The sequence below is a fragment of the Hylobates moloch genome, unplaced genomic scaffold, assembly GCF_009828535.3.
Source record: "Hylobates moloch isolate HMO894 unplaced genomic scaffold, HMol_V3 SCAFFOLD_1, whole genome shotgun sequence".
Taxonomy (NCBI): domain Eukaryota; kingdom Metazoa; phylum Chordata; class Mammalia; order Primates; family Hylobatidae; genus Hylobates; species Hylobates moloch.
The window spans coordinates 183042175-183052239 of record NW_026652276.1 but is presented as its reverse complement, the minus strand read 5'-3'; the positions used below and the strand labels follow the sequence as shown (position 1 = coordinate 183052239).

Sequence of the window (10065 nt, the reverse complement as noted above, 5' to 3'; positions counted from 1 at the left end):
TTTTGAGATAGAGTTTCACTCTTGTTGCCCAGGCTGGAGTGCGATGGTGCGATCTCAGCTCACTGCAACCTCCGCCTCTTGGGTTGAAGCCATTCTCCTGCTTCAGCCTCCCTAGCAGCTGGGATTACAGGTGCCTGCCATCACGCCCAGCTAATGTTTTATATTTTTGGTAGAGACAGGGTTTCACCATGTTGGCCAGGCTGGTCTCAAACTCCTTACCTCAGGTGATCCACTCATCTCGGCCTTCCAAAGTGCCGGGAGTATAGGCGTAAGCTACCGTTCCCGTCCCATTGCCTTTTATGTTTATTCTAGGTATAAGTGTATTTCATTCAGCATGTATTTATGCCTGCTGGAGACATTATAGTATTGTAGTCTGTGAATGCTGACACGAGCCAAATTGCCCAGATTATAATTCTGGCTTTCTCATTTACTAGCTGTGGGATCTTGGTCAAAATACTAATACCATAGTGCCTCTATTTCTTTATCAGAAAGTAGGGGTCATAGTGGTAGTAATGCATAAGAATTAAATTAACTTTTGTGAAGTTCTTCAGAACTATGTGTGGTAAATTGTAAGTACTCAGTTTATTGTTAGTGTTGATTACTGTTGCTGTTGTGATTGTTGTTCCTACTACTGCTTTTTCCAAGAAATAGTGTTTGATACTGTGGATATACAGAGATAAATAAGATCCAGCCTTCATTATAGATTTGAAAAATAAGTCTCTTCATTATGTATACATTTGATTCTTTTGCTGGTTCCATAATGTGTTCATTTCTAGAGAGGCACCTTTAATCCTTCGTAGCTGTATAGTTTCCATGAATTGTTCATCTTTGTCTTGTACGGAGTAGAATTAATAAAATGTTTCTTTTTTCTTTTTCTTCCTTCTTCCCCTTATTTCTCTTTTTTACCTGTCATCTCTCCATTTTTTATTGTTGCAAGGAAATATTTACATGTTAAACAGTTCCTTAAAAAGCCCTCTGGGGTTAAATATTTTTTTCCTAAAAAACTATAATCATCTAATTCTCAAATGAAAATGCTTAAGTGAACAAAATTTAACTGGAATTCTATCACATTTTAACATAAAAGTCAAAGATTAAAATTGGAATGAGAAGGGACATGTAAATGAATGCTAGCAAACAAAACAAACATCTGGTCATTTTAAAAGTTGTGTATTTTGGCTAGGTGCCATGGCTTATGCCGTAATTCCAGCACTTTCGAAGGCTGAGGTGGGCGGATCACCTGAGGTCAGGAGTTTGAGACCAACCTGGCCAACATGGTGAAACCCCATTTCTACTAAAAATACAAAAATTAGCCAGGCGTGGTGGCCTGCGCCTGTAATCCCATTTACTTGGCAGGCTGAGGCAGGAGAATTGCTTGAACCTGGGAGGCAGAGGTTGCAGTGAGCCGAGATTGTGCCACTGCACTGCAACCTGGGTGACAGAGCAAGACTCCATCTCAAAAAATAAAATAAAATAAAAGTTGTGTATTTAGAACATAGTTCTCTCTCTTTTTTTTTGAGATGGAGTCTCACTCTGTCGTCCAGGCTGGAGGGCAGTGGCGTGATCTCGGCTCACTGCAACCTCTGACTCTCAGGTTCAAGTGATTCTCCTGCCTTAGTCTCCCGAGTAGCCCGGATTACATGCACGTGGCACCATGCCTGGCTAATTTTTGTATTTTTAGTAGAGGTGGGGTTTCACTGTGTTTCAGGCTGGTCTCAAACTCCTGACCTCAGGTGATCCGCTTGCTTTGGCCTCTCAAAGTGCTGTGATTACAGGCATGAGCCACCACACCCTGCCTAGGTTAAGTCTTCATGTAAAAATCTTGGCCGGGCGCGGTGGCTCACGCCTGTAATCCCAGCACTTCGGGAAGCCGAGGCAGGCGGATCACGAGGTCAAGAGATCGAGACGACCCTGGCTAACGTGGTGAAACCCCGTCTCTACTAAAAATACAAAAAAAATTAGCCAGACATAGTGGCAGGCGCCTGTAGTCCCAGCTACTTGGGAGGCTGAGGCAGGAGAATGGTGTGAACCGCGGAGGTGGAGCTTGCAGTGAGCGGAGATCACGCCACTGCACTCCAGCCTGGGTGAGAGAGCGAGACTCCATCTCAAAAAAAAAATAAAAAACAAAAAAACAAAACAAAAATCTTATGATATATATAAGGACTTCCAAGCAGCAAACCTGGAAATCATGTTTGACCCTTCCATCTTAATCACTCCAAAATATTCTTGTTGATAACAGTTACGATATTTCTGCTTCTGTAAACCTCTACCAGTTTCTCACTCTTTCAGACTGTCCTCTTCCCTGATACAAAAATTGTATGAATATCAGATCTTCTCATGTCAACATTGCCTATTGCATAGTCCCAATTCCATATACACAAAAGAATTGTCTAGGTCGTTTCATAATTTGTTCCCCAAGATAGAGCCAAAGGATCTATATTTTTACCTAAGTCTTTTAGCTGGTCCTTATATAGCCAATCCAGGAGATACTGGCCTATAGAATAAATTCAATCTCTTTATTATGTTCACAGTCTGATCCCAAATATCCTTGTCTTCTCTCCTCCTTTGAGTACCTTCTCCTTCTTTTAGTCTTAAGCTTTATTTACATCAAACTTCTCAACTTGCCACATAGATTATACATTCAATCTGCTGTGCTTATGTATATTTCCTTCACTTTTTATGGGATAACCTTCTTTTGGTATCCAACTATGTTGTAACTCCACACACTCAACAGTTAGCCACAGCTTCTTTATTCCCTGTATACTGCAGTCATACTTTGGCTGGACATAACTGTCTCCCCAGCTTGAATGCTGAGGGTCAAGAACAGTTTTGTTTCCACAGTGCCAAGCACTGTGTCTGAGATACATTAAGTAGTGTTCAATAAATGTTTGAAGTAAACCAGCAGGTATTTAAGTTTTATGTGAAAAGCTGAAGAATATTTTACTATTTTCTGAATAGATAAACAAAGTTTATGTATTAAATTTTCTGTTTTAGAAAATACCAGAGGAATTTAATGTATTTAATTTAATACAAGAAATGAGAACACAAAGGCATTCTGCAGTACAAACAAAGGTATAGTTGTTTGTTTCCCTTTATAAACTGCTATTTTATAAATGCTTTCTTCTTTTTTAAAATGTTTTTTTTGTTTGTTTTTTAATCATTTTTCTCCTTCATAGGAGCAATATGAGCTTGTTCATAGAGCTATTGCCCAGCTGTTTGAAAAACAGCTACAACTATATGAAATTCATGGAGCTCAGAAAATTGCTGATGGAGTGGTAGGTGTTCTTGGCCTATTAATTTTAGGAAACTTTTACTCTTTGTTAAGATGTAATATTTAGCCTTTTTTTTTTGTCATCTTGTGTTTTGTCTAACATGAGAAGAATATCCAGGACACTTAACATTTTTACTTAAACTCATTTCCTGCTTATTTGTATCTGTATTATGATGGCTATTTAATGACTCCAATATAAGGTAAATTATGTTCTAAATGAAATAAAGTTAGGAAAGATTTCATGTCAAAAATCATATAATTTGTTAATGTTTTACTTTTTTAAAAAATAATTGCATTGTTCTCTTTACTCTTCCCTTCCACCCCCACCTAAGTAATTCTGCATTGATTCTACTTGAATTTCATTTTGTATAAAGTGTTTTAGTTATTTGTGTATATGCTCTTCTTTTCTTTTTTTTTTTTTTTTTTTTTGAGACAGAGTTCTACTCTCGCTGCCCAGGCTGGAGTGCAATGGCACAATCTCAGCTCACTGCAACCTCTACCTCCCAGGTTCGAGTGATTCTCCTGCCTCAGCCTCCTGAGTAGCTGGGATTACAGGTGCACGCCACCGTGCCCAGCTAATTTTTGTATTTTTAGTAGAGATGGAGTTTCGCCATGTTGACCAGGCTGGTCTCGAGCTCCTGACCTCAGGTGGTCTGCCCACCTTGGCCTCGCAATGTGCTGGGATTACAGACATGAGCCAACACTCCTGGCCTTGTTTATATGCTTTTCAGTTAAGCAGAATTAAAGAGCCACAGTTAACTCCCTTTTGTTGTGTTGTGATTCAGTGTTATTTTAGCCTCGTAACATCTTATTGGATATTCAACTTCTAGACCTGACAAAAACACTGTATTCTCTTAGTGTTCTCATTTCTGCCTTTGTTTTCTAACCAATTGTCTTGTTTCACTTCTATATATAACCACCTTGTCCCTGAAGGTGCTGAGCTTTTTTTTTTTGTAGAATTTGTTTACATCTTTGTCATTGAGTCTATGATAACTATTACATTGTTAAACCAAGTATGAGAAAATAAGTTGCAAAATTTATAACCTTCATTTTCCTTTTCTTTCTTTAATTGGTTTTGTCAGTTCCCAGAATATTTGTTTGAACTTTCTTGGTTTTCCAAATGACAGATTTATTACCAAATGCTGATCTCAGTTTGTTAGGATAATCTAATATTGGTCCATGAGTTTTAGGAAATATGCATTTCTTTTATCAGCCAAGTGACAATTTCACGTTTTTAAGTTTTATGTGACCTCATTCTTATTCCTTCATTAACATAGGAATTATTGTGCAAGGAGATCCTCCTACAATGCCTTTAGCTTAATTAAATCCTATTATGACATGCTCTGAATCTAGCCAAATATTTTATAATGTAGAATCGAATGTGTTTTTGTTTTGTTTTATTTTGTTTTTTGAAATGGAGTTTTGCTATTGTTGCCCAGGCTGGAGTGCAATGGCGCAATCTTAGCTCACTGCAACCTCTGCCTCCCAGGTTCAAGCAATTCTCCTGCCTCAGCCTCCCTAGTAGCTGGGATTACAAGCATGGGCCACCACGCCCGGCTAATTTTGTGTTTTTAATAGAGACGGAGTTTCTCCATGTTGGTCAGGCTGGTCTTGAACTCCCGACCTCAGGTGATCCTCCCACCTCAGCCTCCCAAAGTGCTGGGATTACAGGCATGAGCCACCGCGCCTGGCCTCGAATGTGTTTTTTGTTTGTTTTGTTTGATTGGTTTTTTTGGGGTTTTTTTGTTTTTCTTTTGGTGATGAAGTCTCACTCTGTCACTTAGGCTGGAGTGCAGTGGCACAATCTCTGCTAATAGCAACCTCTGCCTCTGGGGTTCAAGTGATTTTCCTGCCTCAGCCTCCTGAATAGCTGGGATTACAGGCATGTGTCAACACGCCCAGCTAATTTTTGTATTTTTAGTAGAGATGGAGTTTTGCCATGTTGGCCAGGCTGATGTCAAACTCCTGACCTCAGGTGATCCCCCTGTCTCAGCCTCCCAAAGTGCTAGGATTATAGGTGTGAGCCACTGCGCCCGGCCAAACATTTATATTATTTTTTATAATTTAATCTAAGTTGAGGTATTTAATATTTCAAAAAGCTGAGCAGGCTCTAAATACTTTTCCTTAATTTTGGGGTTTTTTTGTTTTTTTTTTGAAATGGAGTCTCGCTCTGTTGCCCAGGATGTAGTGTAGTAGCACAGTCTTGGCTCACTGCAACCTCTGCCTCCCAGGTTCATGTGATTTTCCTGCCTCAGCCTCCCAAGTAGCTGAGATTACAGGCGCCCACCACCATGCTCAGCTAATTTTTGTATTTTTAGTAGAGACAGGCTTTCACCATGTTGGCCAGGCTGGTCTTGAACTCCTGACCTCAAGTGATCCACCCACCTCAGCTTCCCAAAGTGCCAGGATTACAGGCATGAGCTACTGCACCCAGCATCTTTAAACTTTAATTGAAAAGTATTTCTGGTTTATTCCATGAATTCAAGATTAATTTCAAAGCTAAAGTTTTTATATCTGGAAATACAGGTTTTTAGGCTGGATGCAGTGGCTCATGCCTGGAATCCTAGCACTTTGGGAGGCTGAAGCAGGCAGGATCACCTGAGGCCAGGAGTTGAAGACCAGCCTGGCCAACATGGCAAAACCCCGTCTCTACCAAAAATACAAAAAAGATTAGCCTCCCAGACTCACGGATATACCACCTTGCCGAGTTTATTTTTTTATAGAGACGAGGTTTTACTGTGTTGCCCAGCCTGGTCTCAAATCCTTGGACTCAAGCAATCCATACACCTCAGCCTCCCGAAGTGCAGGAATTACAGGCTAAAGTTCTTTTATTGCAATATTCAGTGTTTGGGTTTGGTTTTGTTTTGTTTGAGACAAGGTCTCGCTATTTTGCCCAGGCCAGAGTGCAGTGAAACAATCAGGGTTCATTGCGCCCTCAACCTCCTGGGCTCAAGCTTTCCTCCTGCCTCAGCCTCCCAAGTAGCTGAGACTATAGGCACATATACCACACCTAGCTAATTTTTTTTTAAATTTTTTTTGTAGAGATGTTATCTCACTATGTGCCAGGTTGGTCTCGAGCTCCTGGGCTCCAACAGTCCTCCCCAACCTCAGCCTCCCAAAGCACTGAGATTACAGGCGTGAGCCATTGTGCCCAGCTATTGTTATATTTTTTAAAGCTTTTAACTATATTTAAATAATCTCCAGAAAATATGTGATAAATACTGCATCACCTTTTCATCTTTTTCTCATTAGATCAAAGTCTGATCTTTGTAAGGTTTTATTCCATTGAATCAATCCTTTTTTAATATCCTGAAATCTATACTAGGATTATAATTCTATCATAGACTCTTTCTGTCTAATAGATCAGAGCTTTACGGGAATATAATAAAAAAGTCATACTTTGTAGGAGATGAGATGAAATAATACCCACAGCAGATAAGTAGTTACTTCAAACCTACTTTCTTACCTCATTGCATGGTACATAGTAGACATAAACTAAATGTTTGAGAGAAATCTCTCCATAGATGAATGGATAAATAGTAAAAAAACACAGAAGAAAAGATGGATTATCATTCCAGATAACTTTTTGATATTTTCCTCTTAAGAAATCATGTTTTCTGTAAACTTGTAAATATAGGTGATTCTTTTTATAGGATGGCTGTCTGTGGTTGCAGACCATAAATCTTAAAGAAAATGTGGAATCTAAAAAATTGAGAAAAGTCATCTTAGAACTGTGCGGTTGAATAAAATGACTTGGAAGGTTTATTTACTATTTAGAAGCTATGCTGTGAGAAGTAAAAATAAGTCCCCACTTACTACTTTTCTGACAATTTAGTTAATTGGTAAAAGTTTTGTTTAAATGTTCTGCATTCCAGAATTATTTCTGTAGAAATTTTAGTTTGATATACTAGTTGGTTATTTAAGACTTTAAAATAAATAGTATTTTTTAGAGATATTTATAACTACGGTGACTTCCTGGAGTGAGAGATCTAAAGAGAAAATTTATTCTGTAAGCCTGTATCATATTGACTGAGGATTTAGAAGTACCTTAATAAGCAAACATTTGTTAAGTTGTGCATTGTGCCTTTATATCCTGTATGTAAAGGACTCTGTTATAAGTACTGTCAACACCAGTATTTCAATTCTAGAATGATTAAGTAATAGCGATAATAGTTTATGTTATGGTCCTTTTATTGTGTTTGTATAGTACATTTTAGATGTGATAATGAATTCTGGATTTGTTTTCCTAAAATATAATTTTTTTATTTTTAAAGCACCCTAATTTATTATTTATTTTCTTCTGCAGCTGATAATATTCTTAAATATTAGATAATTTGTTTCTTAATGTTTTTGTAGTCTTTCATAAAGCTGTTATATGGAAAATAACAGTACACAAGATAACTTTAGAAAGTTCTGTTTAAAACAAGAGAACACAGGCCAGGCGCTGTGGCTCATTTCATGTCTATAATCCCAGCTCTTTGGGATGCCAGGGCAGGAGAATTGCTTGAGACCAGGAGTTTGAGACCTGCCAGGGCGACACAGCGAGACCCCATCTATACAAAACAATTTTTTTTTTTTTAATGACCTGGGTATGGTAGCACGTGCCTGTAGTCCTAGCTACTTGGGAGGCTGAGATGGAAGGATTGCTTGAGCCCAGGAGTTCAAGGCTGCAGAGGTATGGTCATGCCACTGCATTAGATTATTTAGTTCCTAAAATTCTTTTCCATTTCAAAAGTTGATGATTGCTTCAGCAAGTTGTATACATGACAAATATGGACTCAAAAATTATAGATAATAAAAGAGAGTCAGAAGATGTAGGTGTGTAGGAGACATTAACTAGGAAATCCAAGAAGAACATTGTGAAGTCCAATGACCAGGAGATTTTGTACATGCTGTTTAGGTAGTGGCTCTTTATCGAATTGCAGTTCTGCATTGCCACATTGATTCCTTTCATCAGAGGAAACTCAGTGTGTTCTGAAAGCTAATCTCTCCCAGAAGCTCTCTTTTGATTCTTCCTGTTAATAGTTTCTTCATGCTCTTACTCACCCAGAATGAGTGTTTGCCTAAAATGTCCTTACTATCTCTTTTCTTTACCCTTCCACCTGTTTTCCTTCTTCCAATCCTCATTCTTTTTTTGTCAAAATCTTAGCAATCCCTCAATGCCATTCTACATTTTACCTTAATATTGTCAACTTACTTTTTCTCAATTATATTCTTAATATTCTCAACTATAACTTTTTTTTCTGATTTCATAGCTTCATAGTACTGATTATGCCACTTTGGGGCTGTAGTATTACCCTTCTACTTTTTTTCTGGGGATTTTACCAGACTACATTTTGAACTTAAAGATAATACCATGTCCTTCTTACATTTTAGTATCCTCTGCGTTGTTGACTTTGTTCAGTGCATTTCGCTAGATGTCCACATTGCCTTACCTGCAGTTCCAAAATCCAAAGAAAACATAGTTTTGTTTTGTTTTGTTTTTGTGAATTCAATATTACACTCACTTGGCAACAAAATATTTCATTGACATTACATGAGTTTGTTTATGTGTGCTGCAAAAAGTCATGCCGTTTTGTAGGTTAGAAACAGTTCAAAAGAAGGAGTTTCATATGATTTGCCTTTAATTTTTATTTAACCTACTTAATGCACATTTTGGTACAAAATATCAAGTGTTACAGAATTATGGTTATATCATTAATGGAAATAATAAGCAGATGATCAATAATATGTTGGGGGTACTTTTTTTTTTTTTGAGACAGAGTCTTGCTCTGTCGCCAATGCTGGAGTGCAGTGACACGATCTCAGCTTACTGCAACCTCTGCCGCCCAGGTTCAAGTGATTCTTCCTCCTCAGCCTCCCAAGTAGCTGGATTTACAGATGTGCACCACCACGCCTGGCTAATTTTTGTATTGTAGTGGAGACAGGGTTTCACCATGTTGGCCAAGGCTGGTCTCGAACTCTAGACCTCAAGTAATCCACCTGTCTCAGCCTCCCAAAGTGCTGGGATTACAGGCGTGAGCCACTGCGCCCAGCCTAGGGGGTACCTTTTTGATGCAGAGTCTCTAAATTCTGGTGGTACCTGAGGATCTGAAACTTTGGCGACCAAAAGTCCTGATTTGCCTAAGGCACACCAGTTCACACTAGTTGTCTAGGTATAATAATAATGCTTCTTTTTCATTCTCAAAAGAGCCCTGATTTAGACAATAAATTATATGGTCACCCTACCTATAGCCAGATATTTCTGCACCAAATGCCTCGATTTTGGTGGGTGGCTTTAATTAAGGATGAATGCTTTAAGTTTTATGACGTAACTCTGTTCTTGTCAGGAAGTGAGATGTATAAGACTATTAATTCATCAGATTATATATAAGGAGATAGGGTGCACTTAAAATTGCTAGGAAGTTGAGATCTCTAGTTTTTTAGTTGGAAATAATTGAAGTAACAGTTAGAATGTACACAGCAGAAGTGCCTTTTAATTAAAACCAATGATAACAACAAAACAAAATGCAACTACAGTTTCAGAGTTCCTTAGTTGATAGTATATGTAAAGATGGCTGTTGTCTAAAATTATCTGAGATGTTGGCAAGGGTGAAAATCATTCCTGTCTTCTGGACATAATATACCCTAGAATTAAAATACCCTAGCTAGATAAATATATGAGATATGTTGACAGTGAAACTAATTCAAGGCAGTATTTTCATTTCACCACTCCCCTATTCACAGTCCTAAACCTAAGGTTCTTATACCTGTATTGACTCTGAAACATCAATGTTAATGATGTTATTGGTCCTTGT

General features: G+C 38.2%; 1 protein-coding gene across 7 annotated transcripts in view; it reads left to right on the top strand.

Annotated features, from left to right (window-relative positions):
* PTPN12 (protein tyrosine phosphatase non-receptor type 12) overlaps nt 1-10065 on the top strand; it is a 103423-nt gene that overhangs the window by 71094 nt on the left and 22264 nt on the right. For all 7 annotated transcript variants that reach the window (XR_009208997.1, XM_032761246.2, XM_058425384.1 and 4 more), the window contains exons 10-11: nt 2992-3069; nt 3174-3272. Coding sequence is in view for 6 of the 7 variants with exons in the window: in XM_032761246.2 (XP_032617137.1) it covers nt 2992-3069; nt 3174-3272 (177 nt within the window). In the remaining variant the exon portion in view is untranslated. The remainder of the gene's footprint in view (nt 1-2991; nt 3070-3173; nt 3273-10065) is intronic.